The sequence below is a fragment of the Chrysochloris asiatica genome, unplaced genomic scaffold, assembly GCF_000296735.1.
Source record: "Chrysochloris asiatica unplaced genomic scaffold, ChrAsi1.0 scaffold00074, whole genome shotgun sequence".
NCBI lineage: Eukaryota > Metazoa > Chordata > Mammalia > Afrosoricida > Chrysochloridae > Chrysochloris > Chrysochloris asiatica.
In genome coordinates this window covers 2,372,877-2,387,295 of record NW_006408592.1, presented here as the reverse complement: position 1 = coordinate 2,387,295, position 14,419 = coordinate 2,372,877, and the positions used below count along the sequence as shown (strand labels likewise).

Genomic DNA, 14,419 nt, shown 5'->3' with positions numbered 1-14,419 from the left:
AGCAGTAAGCATTTTGGGTACTGTATTTTTTTGGAAAAAAAAAATCTTAGCACACATTCGAGCAAGCCAAATGCCACGAAGTTGATTCCCGCACAAATCAACGCTGCTGGATTGAGCAGAACTGCCCCAGAGTTTCCAAGGCTGTAAACTTTATGGAGTCCTGGTGTGGTGCTGTGGGTCAATGCACTGACCTGCAAAGTCAGTTTGAACCACAAGGTCGGCAGTTTAAGTTCAATAGCCGCTCCTCGGAAACCCTATACAGGGTCACTAAGGGTCAGAATTGACTTGACAGCACTTAAGACAACAATCTTTACGGAAGCAGACTGCCACTTCTTTCTCCTGTGGAATGGCAGTTGGGCTCGAATGCAGACCTTTTAGTTAGGGATTCAGCACTTTAACCACTGCACCACCAGGGGTCCTTCAGCAAACTGTTGTTCCAGTTGTTAAGTGCTCTCAAGTTGGTTCGAACTTTTAATGACCTTGTACAAGGTTTCCAGGTTTGAACTGGTGACCTTGTGCTTTCCAGTCAAGCACTGATCCTTCATTGCCACACCAGGAATCCTAATCAAGCTTTAGTCAATGCAAAAAAAAAAAAAAAAAATGATATTAAGCCCAGTCGCTCTGGTAGCGTTGTTGTTAAGTGCCGTCGAGTCGGTTCCGACCCATAGTGACCCTGTACAGGGTTTCCGAGGGTGTAAATCTTTACGGGAGTAGAAAGCCTCATCTTTCTCCCGCGGAGCGGCTGGTAGTTTTGAACCGCTGACCTTAAGGTTCACAGCCCAATTCGTAACCACTATGCTACCAGAGCTCCTTTGGGCTGCGAACCTCAGGGTCAGCAGTTTGAAACTACCAGCTGTTCTGCGGGAGAAAGATGAGGCTTTCTGCTCCTGTAAAGATTTACAGCCTCAGAAACCCTGTACAGGGTCACTATGAGTTGGAACTGACTCCACAGCACACAACAACAACATATAATAATAAAAAGATTTGGGCTAATCTCAGCAAAATAAGAATCAGGCTCCTGCATAAAGGTAAGTGGGAAATATTTTTCAACTTTTGCAAATAGCCTAACCTATAATGAAGCCTATGATTTAACAGGTGAACTAGTAATTCTCCCTAAAATCCTTTTGTAGAGTGTAGTTTAAATATAGAAACTACCTCATTCTAGAGTTTTAACTATTTCCCTAGCACTAAACATTACGATGTATGCCCCTTCAAAAAGCAAAAAACAAAAACAAATCCATTGCTGTTGAATAGTTTCTGACTTAAAGCAACCCTTCGGACAGACTAGAACTGCAGTATTTTCCAAAAGCAGACTGCTACATCTGTCTCCTGTGGCGTCCCCAGTGCGTTCTATTTGCTGACCTTTCAGCTGGCAGCTGAACACTTAGCCACATGATTTCACCAGGGCTCTGTACTGTTGCTCTGCATGTCCCTAATTGCAGAGAAAGTGTTGAGGAAAGAGACTTGAGTTCAAGTTCTCGTTCCTCATTCTTTCAATGATTATCTGAATTTAGACAGATAGGTCATTGGTTCGTTTCCTTATCTGTAAAATAAAGGTACTTGGCAAGATGACCTCCATCGTCCCTTCCAACTTGAAACATTCTATGCTTCTTTGTGATTTTTTATGATTTAATAAGTTTGGCATATGAATTTATAAAGTAAACAAAACAGCATTTCCTCCAATGCTTCACTTTTTAAAAAAAATCCTTTTAACACATTTGTACTCTCCCTTTGGTTACACTCTTCCCTCCCAATTAGTACAAGATTATCAGCTTGAGAATTTAAAAGAAAGAAGGTGACTTCAAAATGTACTTACGGGTCCGAACGCTGTTTTTTCACATCTGCTGCTGCTAAATCTTTACACTGGGCCACAAAAACATGCAACTCCTTCAATGAGTCCACATAGTCGATCGCAAACTGAATATTCCCTTTAACTTCCAGATTGCCAAAGTCTCCACTATAAACACTCATTACACTGCCACTCACCTGAAAACACCAGAAATAGGCAGTGTTTGTCTCTACTTCATTCATGAAAGCAACACATACAAGGATCAGGGACAAAATTCTTGCTTACCATGATTTCTCTAACTTGCATATAAAAGCTAGCATTTAATATGGCATAAATACATATCACCCAGACAACCTGACATGATATACATGACCAGTATGTATATGTGTGTTTGTATGGTGTTGTTAAGTGCCGACAAGCTGGTTCCGACCAATAGCAATCCTGTATAGGGTCTCCAAGGAGTGGCTGGTAAGCCTGAACCACTGACCTTGTGGTTCAAACGACTTTGCAGTTCAGCGCATTAACCCACAGTGCACACCAGGACTCCATATAGATATACATGTGTATGTATATATATTTGCCCTTAAAACACTTAGATGAAAAGTGAAATGTGAAGTTATTACGTTGCTGTTTCATTTCAAAGCAGGAAAATATGATGCTAAATGGCACTCAGATCCCCATTTTTAGGCACACACTATATTTAAAAGCCAATGACAGAGGATGTGAGAAACCCCAGAACCACACACCAAAGTGACATAATGCTCTATCATATTTCCAAGGCACTAAAAAGGATTTTTGCTCCATTACCCATCCAAGGAGTCTAGGAAAAGCTTTTATAGGGTCAGAAAAGGGTAGGCAATGGATGACTAATGAACGGGGTTTAAAATCTTCCCAAGGGCAGACACTAGATTGTTATGAGCAGAGACTCAATTTAAACAGATTCCAAAACAAAACTTAGAGTTGGATAAATGTCAAATCTGTACTCAGCTTCATAATTTGATTAGCATACCTGGTGAGATAAGAGTATCTGAATGTATATCAGGTAAATATTTGGATAAGTCTAAGCAGGTATTTTTACATATATTTACATATATAATGTGTATAGACACACATACTATATGCGCACACAACTATCTCACTTTATTCAAGAAACTTTAAGTTAAATTTTTAAAAATTAAGTCTGAACAACTATCCTTAAAGAGTTTTACTTCTAAAACTTCATTCTAAATGCTTCTATAAGGCAAAGAATCACCTTTCATGTTCTTTTACGAAAATTAGTATTTTCAGGTTTGCTAAAGGTACAATTCTACACATGAAAATATATCTGTTAAGCAGGCTGCTTTATTATAGTTAACCTACTTGTAGCACAGAAAAATCAAACAATTCACCTTATTGGCAATTTAGATTTAAATTTTGAAGTACAGTGTTAAAAAAAAAAATTTATAATGGATATTACCCCTCTAGACAAAGAAAAAAAATAAAAGAGAAAAAAAAAGGAAGGTTTAGCCAGCTAGAAGTTAACTGTGAATTAGAGGAGATGTGCATGCCCTTGGAATTCAAGAAATACAACAGGGGACCATTTTCAATGAGGAGGCGGGAGCATGGTAGAGCAAGGCTCATGAAGCAGAGAGGTATTAAAATGATGCGCTTGTTTACATACAGAAGACAAGGACGTCATGCCAGAGGAGCTGCTAAGATTGGTTAAAGAGCTCGGGCTCTTCTTGTATCTGCTGAGCTGGTAACTGCTTTCTGATGCTGTATCTGTTTCTCTGTCATCACTCTACAAAACATCATATAATACACACAGAATTTAAATTCAGAATGAGTCAAAGTCAGAATCTCTGTTTGGGCAAAGATGGTATTTTGGTATCCCCTGATGAATGGTATTTCCCAAGGTCAATGGATGTTCATGATAATTGCCAGAGAATGGGAGACAGGCTGGAGTGGATGGCCTGCCTTGGACTTGTCCTAAGGAGAGTAGTGGCTAGCTACCATATTACCAGTTGTTTTTTTACCAGAAGGAGCTACAGATGGCAGCACTATTGCAAGCTTTCTTGTCACTCTCTTAACATTGTTTATTTGTACTGTTTGGAGAACTTTCACGATACAAGAAATTATACGCAGACAAAAGGTCTAAGATTTACTGTCAAAAAAAAAAAAAAAGTCATGTTGAATTCTTCTTATTAGCATAGCCTTGTTGCTAAGTGCCTTTGAGTAGGTTCCAATTCATAATGACCCAAGGCTATAAATCTCTGAGGGAGCAGAAAGTCTCATCTTTCTTGAGTGGAGGGGCTGGTGGGCTTGAACCGTTGACCTGTGGTTCCCAGTCCAGTGCTTGTTCTCTAAAAATCAAATCTTTTACTTGAGACTCTATTAAACTAGGAAAAAGAAAATCCAGTCTGATCTGTTTTAATGAAAGGTTATGCTTTTATTTTCTATTGTTGCCAAGTGCTGTCAAGTCGGTTCTGACCCATAGTGACCCTGTATAGGGTTTCTGAGGAGTGCTTGGCGAGTTTGAACCATGGACCTTGTGGTTCAAAATCGACCTTGCAGTCCAATACCTTATTCCACAGCCCCATACCAGGACTCCTGTTTTTATTTTAATATGAAATAAGTATTCTACCCACATTAGATTTTAATGCATTGCTTTAAAAAATAGAAGCAGTAAGATACTTTAAAAAAATACTTCTCAGGAAATATTTACTTGAGACAAAAAAGGAAGTGGCAAAACCAAACTTTATTGTATTTGATCTAAAGTTTATTGGATAATAGTTTTAAAACATTCATGATTCAGAATAAGCTTCTTTTGGTCTGGAGGGTTTATGCGGTAGTTCAATGGTTACTATAGTTAGGGGATACTTTTATGTAGTAGTTAGTGTCATGCCAACATATTCCAGGGCCATGCAATTATCCATCAATATAATGGATGCCATTTCTAATACAGATTAAGAAAAGGGGTTAAAGAACAACAAAATCAATCACTTACATAAATAACCACCCCTCAAAGATTACAAAAAAAAAGTATCCCTTTTTAATGTGTTTCTGTTGTCCTACTCTCTCCCTACATGTTTATAGTCCCTTTTCCTCTATTACAGTATGTTCTACATTTTAAACAAACTCTTTAGTGACTACTGAAAAGACCCTGTCTTGTTAACCTGGAACAACACTTTTCAAAGGGCTGGCACTCAATAGACATGACCAATGCTAAGCCTTAAAGGAGACAACAAATAAAGGAACAAGGCCTGATTTCATCTACACTTTCTTTTAATATCTAGTTAAACACTATGCACTTTAGTTAAACACTATGGACTTTGAAAGGTAAAATGATATGGCTTACTTTTGGCATCTATGAGGCACAAACCTCAATGACCTAGACTCTATTTTGTATGGAGCCAAAGGTTAAAACTGAAGGGAAGGAATTAAAAACACACACACACACACACACACACACACACACAAAACCCAGAAATCAGGGACTGGTATCATTTGTCTCTCAAATTATTTGTGGTTCATTCATATGACCACGCAAATCCTGCTGAGTTGGGAGACCATAGCTGATTTACTAAGGTATAAAACTACAGGAACTCCAGGGATGCCTGCCACTGGGCTCTGGCTAATGAGCTAGTACCAAAGGATGAGTGATTCTTTCCAAATTAAACTGTAATGTGGGCTCTTAAGCATATGCAAAGAGCTGAATGTTTACAGATATGGTTCATCAAGGTTCAAGAACAAATGGTTCTGGTGGTTGCTGTTAAGTGCCATCAAGTCAGTTCTGACTCATAGTGATGCTGTGTAGCGTTTCCAAAGAGCAGCTGGTGGGGCTGAACCATGACCCTGGGCTTATCAATCCAGTGCTTATCCTACAGCCCCACATCATGTGGTAGTTACTAGGTAACTAGACTCAGAGAGGTTGAGGATATTCTCCATGATTACACAGCAAACAACTAGCGTATCTGGAACTGGTAATATCTACATCTAAAGTTTATTAAGTGTCTGGTACATATTAGGTATTTAACAATTGGTAAATAGTCATGTTCTTATTTGAGATACAATGGTATAGTTGTAGGCTCTGGACTTAGATCTGGGTTCCAGTCCTAGTGCAACTGCTTTCTAGCTAAGTGAGGCTACTTCACCTCTCTAAGTCTCAGTTTCCATACCTGCCGTATCTGAGCACAATGATGCTGCCAACCCTCCACTGTCATAGGGCAATTAGATGAAATTATAAAGGTAGAGTGTGTAGCACTTACTAGAAACCCTTAAGTTTGCTAGTGCCATTGCTTTTTTATTATTTTAACTAAAATTTTCAAGGTAGTTACTGGTACCAGTATCTAGACTAATGTTTTCAAAAATCAACTCTACTCCAAATTATAGAAGAGTAGCTAGTTCATGCCAACATATTTCTGCCTTGATTCTTACTTTGTATTCACTCTGAAACAAAAGTCACATTCCCAAACCTATGTAATTTGCCTTCAGTAACCAAGACGAGTTACTATTTGAGACAAATGAAAAATGCCTTGCTTGTTCCAGGATCAACAACACTACCTCTATTGACTTGGAAGGTAAGGGTCAATCCGGCTGACCTCTTTAGTCACAGTGGAATACAAATACACCAACCTTGGCAGAGCAAATCCACCTGTCTGATTCCATCTTTCTGAAAATATAAAAAATAAACTTGCCTCATCTTGGAGAAATGCTGGAACAGACTTGCTCATCCTTTTGAGTTTGTCAGGGTGGGAAAACTGATTACCAGGTTGTGAAGGCACTGTGGAAACTAAACAGCATCATTTACATTGCAAAATTATTCATACAATTGTCAGACAACATTAGGCATAAGTTGAAAACACACTTTTCTTTCATCTATGAGCAGACATGTTTCTGTAAAAATGTTAGAAGCACAGTAATTCACATGCACAGGATCATAAGTTAAGCAACATGCAATTTTCATAAATTACATAGAGAACTAGTAAGGAGTTGAACCAAACACAAAATAAAATTTAAAAAGAAAATAAAAAGTGTTGTTGTTGTTAAGTGTCATCAAGCCTGTTCTTATTCATAATGACCCTGTATAGGGTCTCCAGGAAGTGGCTGGTGGGTTTGAACTGACAACCTTGTAGTTGGCAGTACAGTGCTTATCCTACAGCACATCACCAGGACTCAAAAAAAAAAAAAAAAACCAAACAATTAGTTTTTATTAAATTGTAGCTGGATTTAAAGTACAATAAAGAACATTGTCAATATGAATTAATTTTAACATTTTTTCACATCAGAGTGTCTAACCACAAGTTATAAGCTATAAGCTATAATTTATTGGTTCATCTCCTTAAGATACATTATAATTCTAACATGCTGTGGGCTGAAAACTATTTCATCTAGACAGTTAGGATCTTTGTACACAGTTCAATAATAAAAGTGTCCTGGCTATTGAGTGCCTAAGAGATGGTTTGTTTGCATAGAGATAGTGGGAATTATTATACTGATAGTGTTTCACTCAGAATTATGAAAAAGTACAATTTCAAAATGAATTACTTTTTAAAAAATATAAATCATTTATAGATACCTGTCAACTCTGAGAATAATCAATAGAGATATCTCAAAGCCAAGGTTGAATGATTCAAGTTAGAATGCTCACAGAATTTAACATGAAAAGGTTGTATATGAATTATTTCTGATATAAATATTTCTGATATGTATGGGAAGAACAATAAGATACCACATTTGTATACTGGCAGCTAGAAAACTATTTTCTTCTTTGTCTAAGAATCACAATGCTTAAGCTTTTTGAGATGACATCAAGAATATCATACAGGAAGAAAGCAAACAGTCATTAAAAAGACAGGAAAGAAAGAAAATACCAAAATGAATGTTAGAAGAGACTATGCAACTTGCTCTTGAACAAAGAGAAGCTAAAATGACTGGGAGAAATGAGGAAGTACAAGAACTGAACAAAAAATCTCAAAAGACAACTCAAGAAGGCAAATTTAAGTGGTATATAATGAAATGTGCAAAGACCTGGAGTTAGAAAAACAAAAGGGAAGAACACACTCAGCATTTTTCAATCAAAAAACACAAAAAAAAAAAATTCTAGTCGACGAATATTGAAGAATTTTCAGGGCAAATTATGCAGAAGCATCTAAGAAGATGGAAGGAATACACTGCATCACCATATATTAAAAAAAATTATTGTTGATTTTCAACCATTTCAAGAGGTACCACATGATCAAAAATTTATGGTACTAAAGAAAGAAGTCCAAGCAGAAAAGAAGGTGAAAAACAAGGCTCCAGGGATTGATGGAATACAAAATAAAATATTTCAACAAATTGATTCCACACTGGAGGCTCTCACTTATCTGTGCTAAGAAATTTGGAAGACAGCTATCTGACCAACGAACTGGAAGAGATTCATATTTGTGACTATTCCAAAGAAAGGTGATCTGATGGAAAGTGAAAAGTATCGAACAATATCATTAATATCACATGAAAGAAAATTTTTGCTGAAGATCATTCTGAAATGGTTGCAGTAGTATATCAACAGGTAACTGCCAGAAATTCAAACCAGACTCAAAAGAGGAAGTGCAACAAGGAATATCGTTGCTGATGTCAGATGGATCGTGGATGAAAGCAGAGAATGGCAAAAAGATGTTTACTTGAGTTTTATTAACTATGCAAAAGCATTAGACTGCATGGATCATAATAAACTATGGATAACACTGCAAAAAAAGAGGGAATTCCAGAACACTTATTTGTGCTTATGAGGACTCTGTATATAGATCAAAAGAAGGGGCTACTAAATGGTTTAAAATCAGGAAAGGTTGCTTGCCACGATTGTATCCTTACACACAACTTAATTCAACCTGTATGCTGAACAAAGAAGCTGGATTATATGAAGAACATGGCATCAGGAACAGAAGATGACTCATTAACAACCTGCAAAATGCAATGATCCAACAACCTTGGTTACTGAAAACAAAAAGACTTGAAATGTTTACTGATGAAGATGAAAGACTACAGCCTTCATATTGGACTGTAACTCAATGTAAAAAAAAAAACATGAAAATCCTCACAATTGGCTCATCATTAATAGACATAAGAAAGATCGAAGCTGTCAAAGACTTCTTTGTGCTTGGATCCACAATTGACAATCATGGAAGCAGTCCAGAAATCAAAGTATTGCATTAGGCAAATTTGTTGCACAAGACCTCTTTAAAGTGTTCAAGAGCAAAGATGTCAGTTTGAGGAATAAAGTGCTGTGGTGCTGTGGGTTAATGCACCAGGCTGCAAAGCTGTTTGAATTTCAAGGTCGGCAGTTCAAGCTCACCTTGGAAACCCTATACAAGATCGCTATGGATCAGAACTGACTCGACGGTACTTCACAACAACACTCAAACCATGGTATTTTCAATTGCCTCAGGAGTCCTGGTGTGGTGCTGTAGGATAAGCACTGTATTGTAAGTTCATTTTGAACCACGAGGCCATTGGTTAAAACCTACCAGCTGCTTCTCAGAAACTCTATACAGGGTTGCTATGAGTCGGGACTAACTTAACAGCATTTAACAACGTCATCAACATATGCATGTGAAAGTTGGACAATGAATAAGGAAAACCATGATAGAATCAATGCATTTGAATTATGATGTTGGTGAAAAACATTGAAAGTACCATGGAGTGCCATAAGAACAAACAAATCTGTCTTGGAAGAGTATGGCAGGACTGCTCCTTAAAAGTGAGGATGGTGCCCCATAGTATCATGTACTTTGGACATGTTGTCAGGAGGGACCAGGCCCTTGAGAAGGACATAATGCTTGGCAAAATGGAGTTTCAGCAGAAAGGAGGAAGTCCCCAAAGGAGATAGATTGACACAGTGGCACCAACAATAAGCTCAAACATAACAATTGTGAGGATGGTACAGAACTGAGTAGTGTTTCATTCTGTTGTATCTATAGTTGCTATGAGTTAGAACCATGTTTGCAGCACCTAACAACAAGGTTTTCTTATGAGCCACAGCTTTTATATGGAATAGTGGCTGGTATATAGTATTTGTTCAAAATGATATCTGATATAATTTAAGTTATTGTTGAATATGATACATACACGATGGTACATCAAAACGTGTAGCTACAAAATCATAGAAGTTTTTATTTTAAAAAGTATCAAAATATAAAACTACTGTCTTTTTATATATCCTCCATCTAGGTCCATAGACTTCTGAAGGTGATATTTAATCTCTTTAAGCCTTTTCCAAGAATTTTGCACTCTTAGATTTATACGTCAAAATGGCAGGAACTCAAAAAAGTGTTTTCCTTTTTCTTTGGGTGTGGGGAAAAAAAAGAAGTATGCTGTAGAGTGAATGGGACAAGGTTTCTCAACTGAAATTCTCATAGGACAGCCTTTGCTACCCTGAAAGAATGAGCAGGCTCATTGTTGTGAAGAAAAAACCCAAAACTTCAACACAACTTTCCTGGCCTTTTTTCACCACTGCAACTTTCAATTTTCTTAAGACATCTTCCTAATAAGGCCCTGTGATTGTTGTGTGTCTTTTGAGAAAATGTATCATGATCACTGCTTTGGAATCCCAAAAAACTGTCACTTAACCTCTCTGCCTTGAATTTAACAAGCTCAGAAGAGCCCCTCAAAAGCACTGTTTTGATTGAACATTTTTTTGAGGCATCTTAATGAGGCTAAGATAAGAGTATTGTTGAGAGAACTTGTTTGTAACCATCTACTGGCCAAAGAATCATACTTAGACATGTTTTATTTGGGATAAACCTGAGCATCTATGAACTGTAACCTTAGTAGCAATTTTACTTACATCAAAGATTGACTTAGCTTTGTCTTTTAAAGGGATAGTAGTAAAATAGGCTAAAACCAAATTACATTTCTATATATAATCCAAAAGAAGGAGCCCTAATGGTACAATGATTAATAAGAGTTTGGCTGCTAACTGAAAGGTTACTGGTTCAAACTCATTAGTGGTTACTTGGAAGAAAAGACTTGATGAGAATTAGTCCTATAAAGATTATCCCCTAGGAAATCTTAAGGGACAGGTCTACTCTGTCCTATAGGATGACTTTGAGTCAGAAGCACTCGCAACAACAGTGTAACTCCAAAAGTTTAAACTGGACCTTGTTATTGTTAAGTATCACTGAGTCCATTTAGACTCATAGGGTTTTTTCTGAGCATCGGCTGGTAGATTTGAACTGCTGACCTTGCAATTAGCAGTTCAGTGCTTATCCTACAGTGCCACACTGTGACCCATCATATTGGACCCCAAGTATTAACAAAATTAATTTTTAATGAAAAGAAATCTAGTGGGAAAAAAAAGCAGAAAACTGAGTACATATCAAAATACATTTAAAATGTTTACATAGAATGACATCTACTTTAATCACTCCCCATTAAACAAGAGTATGTGTGTGTGTTGGGGCAATTTATACGGGCAGCAGTATTAGACTGGGTCCCAGGAGGCCAGAGTATGATCCAGTTAGTATGTAAACTTTTTATTATACAATGATCCCTATTATCTTTAAATTACATTGTTAGGTAATGACACCTAGGTCCAAATCAATTTATATCCACTACTCTGATGCAGTCAGTTATATATTTATGAGTTGTACTTATTTATGTTTTGATCATATATTTGCTGTTATCTTGTGGTAAGAGTAGAGTCTTCACTAGAGAAAAAAAATAATCTCAGCTAGTCACTAAAGGTCATTTTGGAAATACTGTAAAATAGGGCGAAATTAATTCACCCAGGGTTCAGCACATCATTAGCTGACTTGTTTTACCCAATATTAAATCAATTAGAAGGTCATGAATAAAGATACATATGTGTAGGCATATGTGCAATATATAATTTATTTTAACTCAGACTAAATGGTGAATAAAACATATTGTTGTTAGGTGCCAACAAGTTAGTTCTGACTCACAGCAGTCCTATGCACAACAGAATGAAACACTTCCCGGTCCTGCGCTATCCTCACAATTGCTGTTATGTTTGTGACCATTGTTGCTGTCACTGTATCAATTTATCTTGTTGGGGTGTGTGTGTGTGTCTTCCTCTCTTTGGCTGACCCTTTACTTTTCCAAGCAATATATAAATAAGATGCCCAGCCTTGAGTATCTGCCAGTTCAAAAGTAACGGGAAAGCCTCTTTAACAAACAACCCCAAAGTCCAGAGTCTTGCTTCCTTCCTAGGGAAAATGGAGGGTCAGCATAAAGGAGGAAGACGTGTGCCAAGGCTCTGCATCTACACAGCAGGACCTCATCTAGTTTTCATACTAGATGGCATTGACTTTCAGCATCAACACTTTCTCTATGTAATAGCTCTTTCTATTAGTTACTGTTTTCATTAAGGTCTTTGTTGTTTAGAATACTATACAGACTCCTAAGAACAGAGTCATTATCTTCATATATTTAGGAAACTGGCTGAAACTGGGAAGCTGAGACAGCACACATGCATTTTAGTATTGTTTTGCTAGACTTCGCCAAACACCTTTTTAATGTGCTGTTTTGTCTTTAAGACAGTAGTCTCTGCTAAGAATAATTTTAAAATAGAAAAGAAAAAGGAATACAAGGCATTGACTTGCTTGGTGGTGGGTAATTAGTAGTTGACAAATATATGTCACCACAGGTCTACTTTTTTTTTTTTTTTTTTAGATGTTCACTTGCTGTATGTATAGAATATAACTTCAGCTTTGAACCTCAGTGTTTAAATCTTGTATGCAATAAATTTTGCTTGTAAAGATATGTAGAGAGACATATACATTGTTGTTGTTGTTAAATGCCTTTGAGTCAGTTCCAACTCAAAGTGCTCATGTAATGTACAGGATTTCTGAGATTTAAAAAAAAAAATTATTTGCAGAAGCAGAAAGACTCATCTTTCTCCTGCTGAGCAGCTGGAGGGTTTGAACCACGGACCTTGTGGTTTGCAGTCCAGTGCTTATTATATGGAGCTACAGTGCTCCCATATACAACCATATTATATATCAATTGTCAAAGTACAGTCCTTCCTAAGGTTTAAATAAGGTATAAATTAAATAAGGCACAAATTGTTTAATGTCTGCAGTCTTGTATAAAAGCCATAGGAGATCCAGTATTCAAGACCATATGGTAACAGAAAAGTCAAATGATATTGTTGTTGCTGTTGTTAAGTGCCATTGAATCAGTTCCAACTCATAGAGACCCTGTAGAGGGTGGGTTTCCAAGGAGTGGCTGGTGAATTCGAACTACCGACCTTATGGTTCAAACTGACCTTGTGGTCCAGTGTTTATCTTACAGTACCAGACCAGAACTCCAAAAGGTGGCAGTTTGATTTAAGCAAAACCACAAAGAGCAGAGATGCTGACAAAAACAGAATAATACTTTGTAATCACGTATTAGATGTCAAGATACATATATATATGTGTGTGTGTATATTATAAGCACATACATACTCATATGTATCATTTAATATATAACTCTTGATGGAACCACAAATAAGCATCTTTCAACACAGACGGGAGGTAATAAGGTGTCTTTAATAAAACCCTTGTCAGAATGAAATAGTTTTGTAAGCTGCAGGAATTTAGTATTAATAATAAATGCTGCATTATTTATTAATGGAGTTAGTTATTTCAGTATATTTAACACTGTGAAAAGTGGCAAAGTTTAGTCATTTGTGGAAAAGATCCTGCTACTCACTTCCTGGTACGCATTCATTTGTATCTGGTTCCTGATCTGCTTTTTGATCTACTCAGAAGAGCAATATTGAGAATAAATACCAATTTAGCAAAAAGAATAATAAGACCTGAAAGTAAAACTCAAAATTCAGTTTCATAACTAAGACTGCAGAGCACAGCTGACTGGCTTTCAGCTTGCTTTCATCTATACCCCAGTGTGAATCTTCATTAGCTTCTTTAAAGGTCTTTTGTTCAACTTAAAATCCAAGATTCAGACTGGAGAGGTTTAGCATCTTTTCTTTTAATTCACTAAGCCACAGTATGACAAGTGGGAAGGAACACTGGACTAGGAGGAATAAAGAAGCTGAGATTCCATTCCTGCCCCTCCCTCTAACTGCCTACCTATGGGATCTTAGACAAGTTGCCTAGTTATCTCTAGCTTTCCTCATCTGTAAAACGAAGATAAAAATCCATGCCCTTCAAAGAGGCTATAGTAAATGTGAGAAAAACAAAATTATTAGATTAAAAGTAAGAAAATGATTAATGACCTTTGAAAAGCTATGTTACATTTTATCAGGAAAAGCTCAATTAATACATATTTTATCGATACAGTGAAGACGGTTTAAGAAAAAAACAACAAAAAAAGGAGATCACGAAAAATCAGTAGTACCAACACACAAATATGGATTATATATTTGCACAAATGCTGAACTATAAACATCAGATCCATGCTCATATATACCCTCACCAAGGCACTATTTTTCTAATAATTTCATAACGGAACCATACAATACCTGATCCACTGACAAGCTTCAGGATCTTCAGCTCCTTAATATCCAGAATCAAATAATTTCATTCTGGGTTTATACTTAGAAGTAGTTATGAGCGGAGGCAGGATGCCCACCCTTGTTCTGGGATACTTTCCTTTGAACCTAAGGCTTTACCATTTGAGCTCACAGAATCTAATTGCTGAGAT

At 36.9% G+C, this 14,419-nt stretch overlaps 1 protein-coding gene across 8 annotated transcripts in view; it reads right to left on the bottom strand.

The window, feature by feature from the left end:
* The window catches only part of SYTL2 (synaptotagmin-like 2), a 91,318-nt gene that overhangs the window by 20,790 nt on the left and 56,109 nt on the right, over positions 1-14,419 (bottom strand). For 3 of the 8 annotated variants that reach the window (XM_006864964.1, XM_006864962.1, XM_006864967.1), the window contains 4 exons: positions 13,466-13,513; positions 6,466-6,560; positions 3,450-3,569; positions 1,817-1,986 (listed from right to left, as the gene is read on the bottom strand). In XM_006864964.1, the coding sequence (XP_006865026.1) occupies positions 1,817-1,986; positions 3,450-3,569; positions 6,466-6,560; positions 13,466-13,513 (433 nt within the window). The remainder of the gene's footprint in view (positions 1-1,816; positions 1,987-3,449; positions 3,570-6,465; positions 6,561-13,465; positions 13,514-14,419) is intronic. The other 5 variants (XM_006864966.1, XM_006864963.1, XM_006864969.1 and 2 more) reach the window with 3 other exon arrangements.